This window comes from Cucurbita pepo, chromosome 12 (assembly GCF_057944985.1).
Source record: "Cucurbita pepo subsp. pepo isolate OVF chromosome 12, ASM5794498v1, whole genome shotgun sequence".
Classification (NCBI taxonomy): domain Eukaryota; kingdom Viridiplantae; phylum Streptophyta; class Magnoliopsida; order Cucurbitales; family Cucurbitaceae; genus Cucurbita; species Cucurbita pepo.
Window position 1 is genome coordinate 15,353,174 of NC_141809.1, and position 13,978 is coordinate 15,367,151.

The following is a 13,978-nucleotide window of genomic DNA, read 5'->3' on the forward strand; positions in this document are numbered from 1 at the left end:
AGGACTAAAATGTTAATATAAGAATGAGATTAACATCTAATATACAGCAGAGAAAGAAACGAGGAATGAGAAGAAGAAACAGTAGGACAGTGAGTGAAAATGATTCTATTGCTGGTAGATATTTGATAGTCTTATTAGCTAGAAAGAAAATGGGCAGTCCAAAATATACAGCAGAAGAGGAGTCGGTAGAGAGAGGATGGTAAAATGCACACAAAGAAAAATGGCACAAATTATTTGGGGCTGTATATGAAAAACTATAATATATAATAATAAGAAGAATAAATCAGAAAGGATGGTCATGGGCAGGCACCTGTCAAATCAAGCAATGTCTCTTCCACAAGTTGTTCCAGCAATTTCCCTTCTATTTCCTTCCCTAAATCATCCATTTCCTCTTGTAACTGCTGAGTCCAACCCTTCCCTACAACCTCCTTCCCAACTACCCTCTCCACCACCAGGCTGTAACTGTCCCCAATCTCACAACCAACACACTGAGTATCCCACGACAGCCAATCCTTCAATCTGTCCCACACAAGGTCCACCAAAGGTTGTGAGAGAGCACCAGCATGAACACAGTTGGAAGACGTCGCCATCGTGCTCATGTCTGACCGAAAGCCTGTGATTTCGATCAAGACTGCATTGACGCTGTCAAAGATGAGCTTCCAGTTTGATCTTGATTGCCTTCTTTCGGCCTCCTGTTCTGGTTCTTTATCACTTAGGTTGGCGAAGTTGTTTCTCAGTGATGGATCCAATGGGTTTTCGAGTGAATGCCATCTTGAGAAAAATGAGTTGCACTGCACACTGTCATCGATGTTAGCTGCCGAGAGTAGACTTCGAACAAGGCCGAGCCACTTTTGTTCCTCTTCTTCTCTATCTTCACATGCTAATGAGGGTTTAAACAAATATGGATCTGCATTCTCCGAGTACATGTCTTCCCACTTCAAAGTTCGAGAAATGGATTCTATGTGAGGCGATTTGTCAATTAAGCTGGACTTCGTTAGCACTTGAATTCCTGGAAAAATAGACAAAATCAAGAAACAGCATATGTACAACTCTAAACAAAATTCTAAAGAAATAGGTTTTAGCTCAAAGTCAAACAGTAATTTTAGTCCCGATTTCTTTCTTATGTGAAAGTTCCACCATCAATCAAATTGCCCAAACCTTCCACCGATACTCAATTGCATCGAACTAGAAGTTTCCCAAATTTAGGCGGAAAGGACAGATTTGAAACTAATCATTCATTTTGAGATCCAACTTCGAAAATGAATTAAGTATAGCCAAGTCCTATCTGTGCATGGATAGTTAAGAGAGTACGAGTACCTATGGAGTTTGGCTTCATATGTCCAGAAGACGCACGCATGATGTCATCATCGTCGAATGGCGGTTCTAAAACAGAGCATGGACTTGGATGGTCTGGGATCTCATTGGCATTTCCAGGCATCAAGTGTCTTGAGAAAGGCAACCCTGCCTGGAAAATTTAAATTTAGTTCTGTAAGTAAATTGATTAATGAGAGGTTATTTTGCAAACTACTAGAGGCAACAGCCAGCAATAATGCATTAAGAACTAGGCTACATAGTGCTACAACGTTACCGAGGGTTACAATGGCCAAAAGCCTGCTAGAGGCTGGAAAAATTCGATGCCAACAATTATTGGACTTCCAATTTGAAAATTTTGAATTTCTTTACTCCATATAGAACAGTAACAATCAGAAATTCAGACACCATATTTTTTATCCACAAAGCATAACAGAACACCACTTCCATATCTGTTCTTGTTACAAATACTTATTCAAAATCCATCATGTTCCTGTTCAAGTATTCAGGGATTCCTAAGTGGCCCTGAATCATAACTACTTAATTATACCAGTGGCTTATAACATACTTCAGCCAACCATTTTGAACGGTTAGAATGATGCCCGGCACAACATGTTAACTCAGTAGGTAGACAGGCTCAGGAAGAAAAATCAGAAAACACAAAGGAGTAGGGGAAATTTTGATGTTCACGAAACTAAACATAGTGCGATCAAATGAATATAACAACCTTGCCTAATATGATACTTGCGTGGAAGTAATTACTGAATGAAGACACATGCAAATCCTCTATAAGAAGATAAATTACCTCAAGAGAGACCACACCCAATTTGTTGGTTAAACCCGGAGATGTCTCTGATGATCCACACAGAGCAGAAGATGAGCATTCTTCAAGACGACTATTGTTGACACAAGGTGCATCATCACCAACCCTGCCGGGAGGTAGAGAAGGCCCAAGTGTTTCCGCAACAGAAGTATCCAATTCCTCCTTACACTGAGATGCATTACGTTTTTCTTTGCTGAGTTTCTTATTCCTAGAGAAAAAAAAGCTAGAAATTTTTCCTTTAAATGATGATTTAACTTTCGTCGGACTAGCTTTCTCCGTGGTGACATCTGCCATAGTAGAATTTGGAGCTTCAAAACCTAGTCTGGTACTTGACATCAGAGGAGACACAGGGGCAGACTTTGACCTCTGGAGACTTCTAGGAGAGCTTCCAATGTCTTCCTTACTGAAATCAGTACTTAAGCAGGATGCAAACTCCCTCCGTTCTTCTTCCTCATTGGTTATCCGATCAACAGATTCAACAGACTTTTTTGGATCTGACAAAGAGAGCATCTCACCCAAGGTACTAGAGCTTCTCCTTACATGCCTTGGTTCATGAGAATTGGCATTTGATGCCATCATTGACCATCTTTCTGAGAGGCGCTTCTTGGCTTCTCGGCAAACTGATGACTCTGGAGAACATGAAATACGGCTAATGGAAGAAATAGAATAAGGGCTATCAAATTTGTTAACATAGTCCCAAGAATGCCTGGAAGACGGTGACATTAATTCTAAATCACTGAGATCCCCCCCTGCATACCCATTCTCTGACTTGTAAAATGAACTCTCATCACCAGTATAACCATTGGAAAAGAGAGAAGAGATCAAAGTTTCATCCCTTCGTTGCCCCAATTGATCTTCACTCAGCTGTTCAGAAATCTCAGTTGCTACTTCCCTAGATTCTGGCACCTCAACATCCTCAACTTCCTCATCAAAATTTCCGGATGTTTTATTAGGTGAGGAGCAAGGTTGTTGAGTTATCACAGTTCTAACAGCATGATTCTTACCAATGTTGGGCTTCAATACCACTATTCGGGTGGGTTGAACATATTCATCAAATCTCTGGTTTGACAAAGTAGGCAGATTACTGGATTTTTCAGAAGCAGTCGATTGGCAAACCTGAGCTGGTTTTTTCATCTGATTCTCACATCTCTTCCCTGTCTCAGAAATGTTTTCAGTGCCAACCAACTTTGAGGGCCTAAGGATTGTGATACACTTCTTCTCAGGAGATGTAGGGAGTGAACAAAGTTGAAAACTATGCTGAGAAAATAAGGAATTGGGTTCTTGCAAAAATTTGACGAACAATTCTTTGTTAGAGCTGAGAACTTCTAAGGCATCTTGGAATTCTTTAGACTGCCTAAGTTTCTCATCCGTAGCTAGACGTTTTGCTTCAGTGAATTTCTGACGAACAAGAGCCATCTTTTTTTCATCAATATTTTTGTCAAAACTTCCATAGTGCAATTTTTCTCTATCGTAATTTGTTTTTAAACATTGCTGCCATATTCCATGAACGTCTACAGAACTTTGATGAATTTGACACAGAGCTCCCTTCTCTGAATGGTCATCAACTTGTTCCGTACATTCCAGTGGCAACCTAGATTCTTTAACTGTACACCAGGGACCTCTTGAAGGTGTTTTATTAGGAGCTGAACCAAGCTGCTCGGGCAGAGTATCTAGACCCATCAACTTCGCAACAACATTTGGGGGAGCAATCTTAGACTCAGCATCTTTTGACATTTCCTGGTCTATGAGCATCTTCATAGGCGTTCGGTTTGCCTTCCCAATTGAATGTCCCTACAATGCAATAATAAACCAAACTTCTTACACAAATAAAAAAAAAAGGAAAACAAAAATCTCAACTACATGGGTAGAAAATGGACATGAAGTGCATGAACTTTTCATGCTTCAGACAATATGCATCAATGTACTGTTAACAAAGTGTGCTAACAATTTACCAGTCCATCCTCTATCTGACTATCTCGGGAGGGACTCGACATAATTGCTGCATCTGAGTGGCTTCTTGTGAGTACAGAACCTGCCAAAAACCATGTCAATGTCAACAATTTTGGCTCATTAACAAACACAACTGACAAAAGAGAACACTGGTCAATCCAATGGCATCATAAGCAGGAGCTTTAAACATCACAAAAATATACGAGAAAAAGAAAACAATTCTACTATTTCAAACTTTCCAACCGCTCATCAGAAGATTTTTTTTTACTTAACCGTACATTAAGCTTAAAATTTTTGCTTTATTTTTCTATTCTACTTCTACTGACCGGGCAGGATGAGTTCTGCAATATGTGATGCATTAACAAACGTGACCAAGAGCAAACTAGCTTTTTTAATCGGCCAATTTGATATCATGAGTTATTGATCAGCGAAGAGGGAAAAATCAATAAAAAGCGCATATCCATAGCACCAATTAAGCTTTAAAGTTCGAAACTTGGCAAAACCATATGGGGCAACCAAATTCACGAGCAATCATCATCTGAAAAGATAATCAAGATTACCCTTCACGCGTGCGCACACGAAACCAAGATTTAAGAAATAAAAATTCAATAAAATTGAGAACAAAATTCATCCGTTGACTAATAAATCCGCATTAGCACCACCTACTAGTAGCAGACAGCCAAAGCTTCAAAGAAGAAATTATATAAATTTGGAAAACGATTAGAATGGAGACAATTATCAGAGACAAGCGTCGGTAGGAAAAAAACTAAGAAAAATAAAAAAGGGAAGTCACCATCACGATGCGGTTTATCCGTCAGGAGCTTGTTCCTACGAACGCCTGCACTCGAGTTAAACAGGTTTACCATTCTTCCCGCACATCCAGGGAAAGGTTTTTCCATATTATTATGGACTTTTCTTCTTTGAACCTCCTTCATTTGAACACTGTAAAAATAGGATTCCAACTAAATCAACAAGATATAGACCGGCTAATTTCTTCAAAAGGAACAGAGCGTATGTTCTAAGTTCTATTATTTTACAAGACAGGAAAAATAAATGGGAAATTATGCACAGAGTAGTTTCGTACCTTAAAGTTTCTGGCTTCAAGCTTCAGCCCCAAGAGAGAGAGAGCGAAAATTTGGAAGGTAAGATCCCAAGTTTCAAGAAGGAAGAAGCCAACGACCATATGAACACAAAGAGAGAAGACGAGAGAGAGAGAGAGTCGAAAGAGTATTCAAAGAGGGGAAGAAACCATTCCTTCAATCGACACAGAACAAAGAACTGAGCAATGCAGACGGAAAATTCTGCATGTTTACACGAAGCATCACATAAATTCTTATGTCACAGCTCGATAACCCAAGAAACTTTCAAATTACACGCTTAATTTAACGCTGTTGAGTTCTCTGGGGGAAGGAGCTCACTGATCGAGGTTTCATAGAACTAAAAATTCAACTCGACGTTTAGAATCAGAGTCTAAGAAGCACCGGGATCGAGAATTCCCCCTACAAGAAAAGCAAAACAGCAGAATGACATGAACAGAAGCAAAGAAGCAAAACCCAGCAATCACTAACCGATAATCCGAAGATTAAACAGAAAGAGTGACACGCAATTATCAGTAAGTCAATTCAAAACCACAATTAACTCCCGAAACTAAAAAGGAGCAAGTATAGAGATAGAAAAGAAGAATCTAGTTTAAAAAATTAGCAAGGAAAGAAAAAGGAAAAGCTGCAATTGATTCAGGCAGAAAGAGAATGAGATTCGAAAGCAGCTGAAAGGGAGAAGAGCTTCGGGAAACGAGAGATCGAAAGGGAAACATAAAAATGCAGAAGAATTAAACAGCAGCGGCGGAGTAAAGAACCGACCAACATTCTGACACAGAGAGAAGCATTCCACAGAGTGTGATTGAGAAGCTGAAAAGGAGTGAGGTCGGAGCCGAAGGAGCGACAGAAAATCTCGTCGGAAAGTTGGCCGGAGATTCGGCCGGGATCTATGAGCAAGTGAGAAAGACGAAGAAGAAGCAAATTGCGTACTCGTGCGGGAGGGTATAAGTTGTCTCTCTCTCTCTCTCTCTCTCTCTCTCTCTCTCTCTCTCTCTCTCCACCGACTCGCCGTCGGACTTGAAAACGTTTTATAAAATATGATTTATTTTATGCTTTCGATTACGAACCAAACCGTGTATTGGTATTTGGTAATTTGGCGTTGAGAATGGTTTTTGTTTATTAAATTTTGTGAATTTTGTCTTTATATTGTAATATTCTGTCCATATTAAGTTTCCAAATCTATTTTTGTATATAAAATTTTTAATTCTTTTTTTTTTTATATACAATTTTTTTTTATATATATATAAAAGTTTTTAAATCCTTTTTTTTATATATAAATTTTTTAATTTTTTACATAAAAGTTATAAATGGACCCTTTTTTATATAAAAGTTAAGGATTTTATTTAATCAATATTATGACAAAGATAAAGAGAATAGAAGAATTTAATTTAAAGGTTAAATAGATAAAATGTTGCACATAATTTAAATTGATAATAATTTAATTTATTTTTTAATAATTAAAATTAGATGAAAATCTATCTATCATTATTGATTTTTTAACTTTTTTTTTTTTTACAATGATACTTTGGTTTACTTTTAGACAGTAACAACTTTTTATTATACCGTTGGAATAATTAATGTTATCCCTCACATGTAATTAATCATTTTATTACCATAAAAAGGTAGGTTGATTTGATTGGGATGATTTCTTTTTTTTTTTAAAAAAAAAAAACTCAATTTGGGTCTCTTTTTTTTCTTTTCTTTTCTTTTACTAAATTCGAAAATTTTATTTTATTTTATTTTATTTTGACGTTTTGAGGGTTTAGGGGGTTCATATTTTGATTTTTGTATGCATAATTTCCATTTTTCAATTCAATTTCTATTAAAAGAAATGTAAATGGGTTAAATATAATTTTTAAAGACTCCAATTTCAATATTACAATGTGAGGTGGACGAGAAATATAATCCTCATCTCTGCCCTCGTTTGGCTAATGAAAAAAAAAAAAGTCTCTTCTCACTCCCTCCCATATTTCGAGTTTAAACGATGATTCTTCACTCCATACGTACCAAATCCCACGAGGTTGGGATATTTTTAGAGACCAACCACAATTTTTTGCTTCAAAATTGATAGTTGAAAATGAGTCTATTTCTAATATGATATTTGCTGATAATACACTCGCGTATATTTCTCGAAACAAATCAAAGGCATTGGGTAACGTTAAAGATCAACTTTGGGTGGAAATGGTCAGGTTTTTTTTATCATGAATGCAATCAATTTTCTTAAAAATAATATATTGTTAATTATTAAAAAAAAAAAAAAAAGAAAAAAAAAAGCTAATTAATATGTATTCATTCTATTAAAGTCCCTCCTACGTTTGTTACTCTCAAAATAATAATTTACAATAAAGTTTGTTCCACCAATCAGTATTAAATTATATATATAATTATTTCCCTCTCCAATAAAATATAATATTGGTGGGAGAATATCCTATCGCCTAACATCTAATTTTTTCTGTCAAATTAATGTATGAATTAAGAATAGAAAAAAATGGTTAATTATTGAATAAATACATATATATTTCCATCTACCTTCAAACATGGGAAGGACATGGGGTCCCATTTTATTTATTTGATCACTATAAAATTACTATTTTTTTCCAACCATTTGTAGTTTTTATATATATATATATATATATATATATATATATATATATATATATATATAAATGAAAAATGTTTAGTTTTAAGTTATAAAGTTGTTTTTATCCCATTAAAAGCATTTAATGAGATGATTTTAATGAGATATTCATAGTGTTCTTATTAGATAGCCACAAAAATGGGGCCTAAAAATTATAAAAAATATTAGGAAATTTTTTCATTTAAAAAGAAGGTATTCAATTTTCAGTGAATTTTGTTAATTTTAATAGTTAGAAGTGGATAATTGAACATTATAACCTATTGGTGGATGACGTACCGAGACTAAATTAGCTATTTTAAAAGTACATCGGCCGAAATAAATCAAACCCGATAATAGACTAATAAAAAAGCAACATTAAAAAAGAAAATATAAAAGCAATAAAAATGAAAAAAAAAAAAAGTGAAAGCAAAAGAGAGAGAAAAGAGAAAATTTGGTGTCTTGCAGTGTAATATGCTTTATAATATTTCCATACTTAAAGGGTCAAAACGACGCGGTTTTGACCTCAGAACAAAACAACCAGAAAATAATTCTCTATGTAATTTAATAGTTATAAGTTTTAAATTATATCGTATTGATCTTAAATCAATTTTGTTTCATATTTCTTATGTATATATTTAAATTCTTAAATAAATTTAAAAAAACGCATTTAAATTAAAATATAGAACAAAAAGGAAATTTCGAACAAGATTTAATTAAGAATAATATGGAACTAATTAGGAAAAATGAGACACCAAAAGAAATAATAATTGGGGTATGGAATTTGGTGGAAAGGGAAGGGAGAATAAAGAGTCTTAGTCATGTATCATAACCACCACCTAACCACTCTACCTTTGGTGGAACAAGTGCAACCTTCAAAAATTCCATTAACCCCTCAAGAAGTCAATTTTTAGGTACATTTTCTTCTAATTTATTTAATGCCAACCCATGTTACTCTCTGCCAAATCTCTCTCAAAACAATAGTTTATTATGATATAACCCTACTTCAACTTAAATAAAACAAATAAAACTTACTTGTGGCTCAACCAAAAGGTAAAGTGTTAAGGATTGTTGGGAGGGAAGTCCCATATCGGCTAATTAAGGGATTGATCATGGGTTTATAAGTAACGAATACATCTCCGTTGATATGAGGCCTTTGGAAGAAAGCAAAAGCAAAACCACGAGAGTTTATGTTCAAAGTGGACAATATCATACCATTGTCTCTAGTTCCTAATGTACAGTTCATCTAAATCTAAATTCACCGAGGAAAGCAATTCATGGAGAAATATGAGAGGAAAGCAATTCATGGAGAAATATGAGTGGTTTTCACAAGGACTTCAGAGTTTATTTCTCTGTAAAATAGAAAGACAGGTCAAAAGAGGACACAAAGGATCAATTGTGAGTTGAACCTGGTGTCAAACGAAATCCATTTCAGTTATAGCGACATTTATTTCACTTCTAGTGACATCCCAGCTAAGTTTATCAGTCAGTAGAGAGCGTACCTTCCCTTCTTGAAAGAACGACTCGGGTTGGATGAAGAAGGGCTGTCGATATTCTGAACTGTCAATATTACATTCTTCATTGACAGGGGATGTTGGTCTCATTTCATCCGGTGGGTACTCAAGTAGATGGTAAGCTGTTTGGCAGTGCTCCTTTGAGCCTGAGAGGTATTTCCATCCAAAATCAAAGACGAAGCCAGAAGCACACATACTTTCTACAAAAGGATGTCGGTGTTCGTCATCTGACGCATAATTCATAAGCCAATTACCACTTTGTGCACAGAATAAGTCACAGATGCCACGGTCATCGACATAGTTATCGTACTGACTAAGATATTTGGGTACAGATGAGAAATTCAAATGCACGTTGTTGAAACTGGCGTCTATACCTTCCTCTTTTGCTACATTAGGCCTACTTAACCCATGGATTTGATAGCTGCCTAAACTGGAGTATGGCAATGGATATAAGTTTCTATGATAACTGGAAGGGAAAGGGGGTGAACATAGTGCAACTGCACCAAAACTCTCCTGCAAGTTTGGCTGATGATCATCAGCGAACGAAATTGGTGGCTCAGCAAATGTGTGGAACTCTGTAAATTTAGAACTGTCATCTTTTATGTCGTCCGTATCCCAACCCAGCAGAAGAGGTTCCATCTCTTGCTTCCTTATGTGCAAAGGTTCACCTTGATCATAGAAACCGTATTGCGGGTTGAAAAGGGTGATAAGTGATCTATAGTTTTCAACTGCAGCAGTACTAGGTGAACTATTGGCATCAAGCAAAGTCATTTTCCCTTCTACATCACTGTCAAACTCCTTGGTCCTGTACTTAACGTGGAAGTTGTCATCATCGTTATTGGTTGAGAAATCAGAGTGGAAAAGAACTCTGCCTCTTGATTTATTCAAACGACAAGGCGATGAACTATTATTCAAACGATGCTCATAATCAAGCCTTGGCCAGCACCTTCCAGGCAACCATTGTAGTTTTTCCAAGTTATTATTTAACTGTGGAGAATCAGATTCATTCTATAGCCAGTAATTGAGAAAAGAATTAGAAAAAAAAAAAAAAAAATAGTTGAAGTAATTGGAAGATGCTAAAAGTGCATGATACCTTATACTGATTGCTTTCAGGTATAAGCCGGCTAAGTAGCGTGGAAATAACACCATACCTGGACAAGTTACAAAAAACTCCAGAGTCGGATCCAGAAAGATGACGAGACAACAGATAGAACAAAGGCGACTCTGACCTCTTCTCATATGATTCACCAGTTCCATGGAACGACATATTCTGAATGAACTGACGTAATTTCTGCCTCTTCCTACTAAAAATGTCTGTATGAATATAAAGAGTACTTGATCAAATACGCTATCATGACTATCCCATCTATCTTTCTGATGTAAACCACTAAATGAATGCATTACACATTAACGAATATGGCTCAGAATTTTCTAAGACTATTAGATCAGGGCTCCCCAACTCTGTTGAGAATGCAAAACTGGACAAAAAAAAAAAAAAAAAAAAAAAAAGACGAAACATTTGCTCATAAGAACGCAAAATTGTGATTCTCTATTTGAAAAAAAAAAAAAAAAAAAAGGAAGCAAGAAAAAGAGAGAAGAACGAAACTCAGACGAAAGAATTACCATCTTTTTCCACATTTCTCTGTTCGCTCTGTATATCCTTAAACGTTTTATGAGTGTGTTTCACACCTACGTCTGCAATACAACAAAGAGCACAAATTACAATTTGGAAACTGTTTTGTTTTCCTGTAGGATCTCATTTCATCATGTACTTCAAACCCAAATATAAGTACAAATTGAAAGGCATTACACTAATACATGCAATATGTGGAAGAAAATCTCCGACTCATTTTGTATTGGCAAGGCCTAATGTCTTAGTTCAGTAGATGGAATGAAAAGCCTATACATAGTATAGATAGGCATAAAATTCTTATCCTTCCCTTAGTTTGAAAGAAAAGAAGGATCTAGATAAAATGAATGAAATGGAAGAGATCGAAATGAATGGAAAGAAAAAAAATGATGAATTCCACTTCAGAAGGACAGGCTACAAGTTACTTGCATACCTGAAATTTTGGATGAATTACCCAGGGGTAAATGCATCGAGTTAAAGTTAATAGGAGTGACGTTCTCAACAAAAGGATGTGATGTGAAGTCTTTACAGCGATTATCAACGTGCCTTGCTCTCTCCGCTTTGAAACAAAATAATGGGTACAAGTTACAAGTTACTTCCAACTTTTATTGGGAGATATTGATACTATCTTTTTTTTATGGTTGATTCCAAGAATGGGTTAAACTTGAATAAAAAAACACGTCAACATTGAGCTGACTGGAAGGTCTTAGCCTCACATGTGCAGATAAGGCAGACACTGAAAGTATAGTTCTTAAAAATATCCACGTGTTCACATCCCAAAGTATATAAATATAGATATATTTATATTTTCTGCTAACACTGATATTGCAATTAAAGTTTATGTCTTACCTCTGAAATGATCAGTCGAGTTGAACTTCTTTGATTGAAGTTCCTTTTGACGTTGAAGAGATGAACTGAATCTACGGTTTGCATCTTCCTTGAACTTCTTAAAAAATGCAAACTCAGAAGTTTTTGCATTATTTGCTGCTCATCGCTCTCATACAAGAAAACATATCAACATTTCAACTATTTAACAAGGATCATGCACTAATACAATAAGAAACTTAACTAGAACAAAACTCAAAAAAGAAAAAAAGACAGAGAACTGCGAACACTGGGAGCATCGAATAGCTCGCTACTCTAGGGAAGTACAATTGAGAGTTGGGTAATGTAGAAAACTCACGGCATGTAACATGTCCTTCTTTCAAGGATACGGGAGAAGTATCTCTTCTGCATGTCAAAGGTCTAGCACGATCAAGGTCTCCAACTTTTATTCTCTTCCGACAGTTACTATCTATAAGGAATGTTCATGAAGGATTTATCAAAATTATGAAGAAACTTTTGGAATCATTTAATTTTACTAAGTAGAAATTCACTTCCTGTAACAATTTAGAGAAAACAAGGATAACTGCAAAACGTAGTCACACAATAGCAAATGTAGCTTCTATGGTTTAAACGTTACTTCATACGCAAGGGTATCAATATCACATATTGAGGTTTATATACAATAATGAATTTTTATTAAAACAACGAATCCCCTCCACGATGATATGATACTGTCCACTTTGAACATAAGCCTTCATAATTTTACTTTAGATTTCTTATCTGAAAGGTCTCATATCAATGAAGGCATTATTATATGCTCATTATTTGGGACTTTGGTCAAACTCCCAACAAACTCGATGAAGAAAGCAAACGATAGCGGAGTACAGGAGAGACATTACTGATCTGATCAAAATATTGGATATGTAATCAATTAAGGCAATTTTTACGTGCAGTTTAAAGAACAACAGTAGAACATACAAGATCACTTCCGGCTTCTCATGACAGAATATACCAAATTACGTGAGAGAAAAAGATAACACAACGTCAAACATTCATTAATGAAATGAAGTTGAGCTATAATTGGCCATATATGAAATCCATCGAGGCAACGAAATCGAACTAAACCACAATAGTAACTTGAATACATTGGAGCCGGAATGAAATTATTAAAGAATAGTGGCAACAAACAAAATCGATCCTCTCAGGAACAAAATTCTTGAAAAAAATACTCAAAAATTAAACGGGGGAAAGCATGGTGTGTAATCGAGAATCAAAGCAACAGCAATATATCAAAATTAAAGAAACTCAAAAACATGATAAGGAAGAATCGAAGAAGAACCAGTAGAAATGGACGGTTTGAGATTACGCTTCATGGTAATCCGCGCCCTGTAAACGAGGGATTGTGGTTTCTGTGAAAGAAAAAATTGGGCGCCAAAATGGTTGTACATAACAAGGAGAACACCGCGCTTTCAAGAACGTGTAAAAAGTTTTACTTAGATAATTAACTTTAATTAATTAATTAATTAATTAATAGATTTAATTTAATTTAATCTTAGAAAGTAGAATTATTAAAAAAATAAATAGGGTAGAAAATAGCCAAATGGAGAGTCAGAGAATAAAATGAGTAATTAAATTAATATGCTAAAATGGTGGAATATGTTTCATTTAATGTAATTTCAAAATTGAGAATTAAAATTTAAATAATTTGAAAGTCTCTATATAATAAAGGAAATAAATTAATAAAATCAATTTGCATGTAAATATTCAAATGTTACTAAATAATAGATGAAATCTAATTACGTAAATATTTCTTTAGAAATTAAAATCTAAAAAAAAAAAAAGAAAAAAAAAAGAAAAAAAAAAGTATATTTTAGAGTAATTTGGAATAAAATCAAATTTTGAAGAGAATCTTTATGATAAGTTGGAAAAAAAAAAAAAAAAAAAAAAAAAAAAAAAAAAAAAAAAAAAAAAAAAACTCGTCGTAAAAGACTCGATGGACTCCAAACTCCTACTTTCAGATGATTGATTACTCCTACTTTCAGATGATTGATTGTAAAATGTCTCAAAATGCATCCGTTAGCCATAGGAACTGTAGTCTCTTCTGTTATTGTAACAACATCTAAATACCTTAAAAACAACCCGGAGGCTAGACCATACAACCAGTAGAGAGGATAACGCTACTGACAAAGACCGTTTGGCAAAAACGTTACAGGC

The 13,978-nt window shown here is 35.0% G+C and overlaps 2 protein-coding genes across 8 annotated transcripts; both read right to left on the reverse strand.

The window, feature by feature from the left end:
* Nucleotides 1-90: 90 nt before the first annotated feature.
* Nucleotides 91-6,163, reverse strand: LOC111807728 (uncharacterized). Of its 4 annotated transcripts, none has more exons than XM_087129211.1 (8): nucleotides 5,948-6,163; nucleotides 5,503-5,583; nucleotides 5,169-5,385; nucleotides 4,878-5,026; nucleotides 4,087-4,166; nucleotides 2,117-3,925; nucleotides 1,318-1,465; nucleotides 91-1,009 (listed from the first exon to the last, which is right to left on the reverse strand). In XM_087129211.1, exons 4-8 carry the CDS (start codon nucleotides 5,017-5,019, stop codon nucleotides 297-299), a joined length of 2,892 nt encoding a protein of 963 aa, XP_086985337.1. In that variant the 5' UTR covers nucleotides 5,020-5,026; nucleotides 5,169-5,385; nucleotides 5,503-5,583; nucleotides 5,948-6,163; the 3' UTR covers nucleotides 91-296. The 4 variants fall into 4 exon arrangements, with proteins under 4 accessions (XP_086985337.1, XP_023549351.2, XP_023549350.2 ...); XM_023693583.2 differs by having other exon boundaries at nucleotides 5,944-6,163; XM_023693582.2 differs by having other exon boundaries at nucleotides 5,462-5,583; nucleotides 5,944-6,163.
* Nucleotides 6,164-8,817: 2,654 nt separating this feature from the next.
* Nucleotides 8,818-13,204, reverse strand: LOC111807729 (uncharacterized). 4 transcript variants are annotated; one of them, XM_023693585.2, is made up of 8 exons: nucleotides 13,104-13,204; nucleotides 12,123-12,233; nucleotides 11,789-11,923; nucleotides 11,373-11,498; nucleotides 10,933-11,004; nucleotides 10,403-10,623; nucleotides 9,298-10,317; nucleotides 8,819-9,147 (listed from the first exon to the last, which is right to left on the reverse strand). In XM_023693585.2, exons 1-8 carry the CDS (start codon nucleotides 13,135-13,137, stop codon nucleotides 9,133-9,135), a joined length of 1,734 nt encoding a protein of 577 aa, XP_023549353.2. In that variant the 5' UTR covers nucleotides 13,138-13,204; the 3' UTR covers nucleotides 8,819-9,132. The 4 variants fall into 4 exon arrangements, with proteins under 4 accessions (XP_023549355.2, XP_023549353.2, XP_023549352.2 ...); XM_023693586.2 differs by having other exon boundaries at nucleotides 8,820-10,317; nucleotides 10,403-10,460; nucleotides 10,539-10,623; XM_023693584.2 differs by having other exon boundaries at nucleotides 8,819-10,317.
* Between the last annotated feature and the right edge of the window lie 774 nt (nucleotides 13,205-13,978).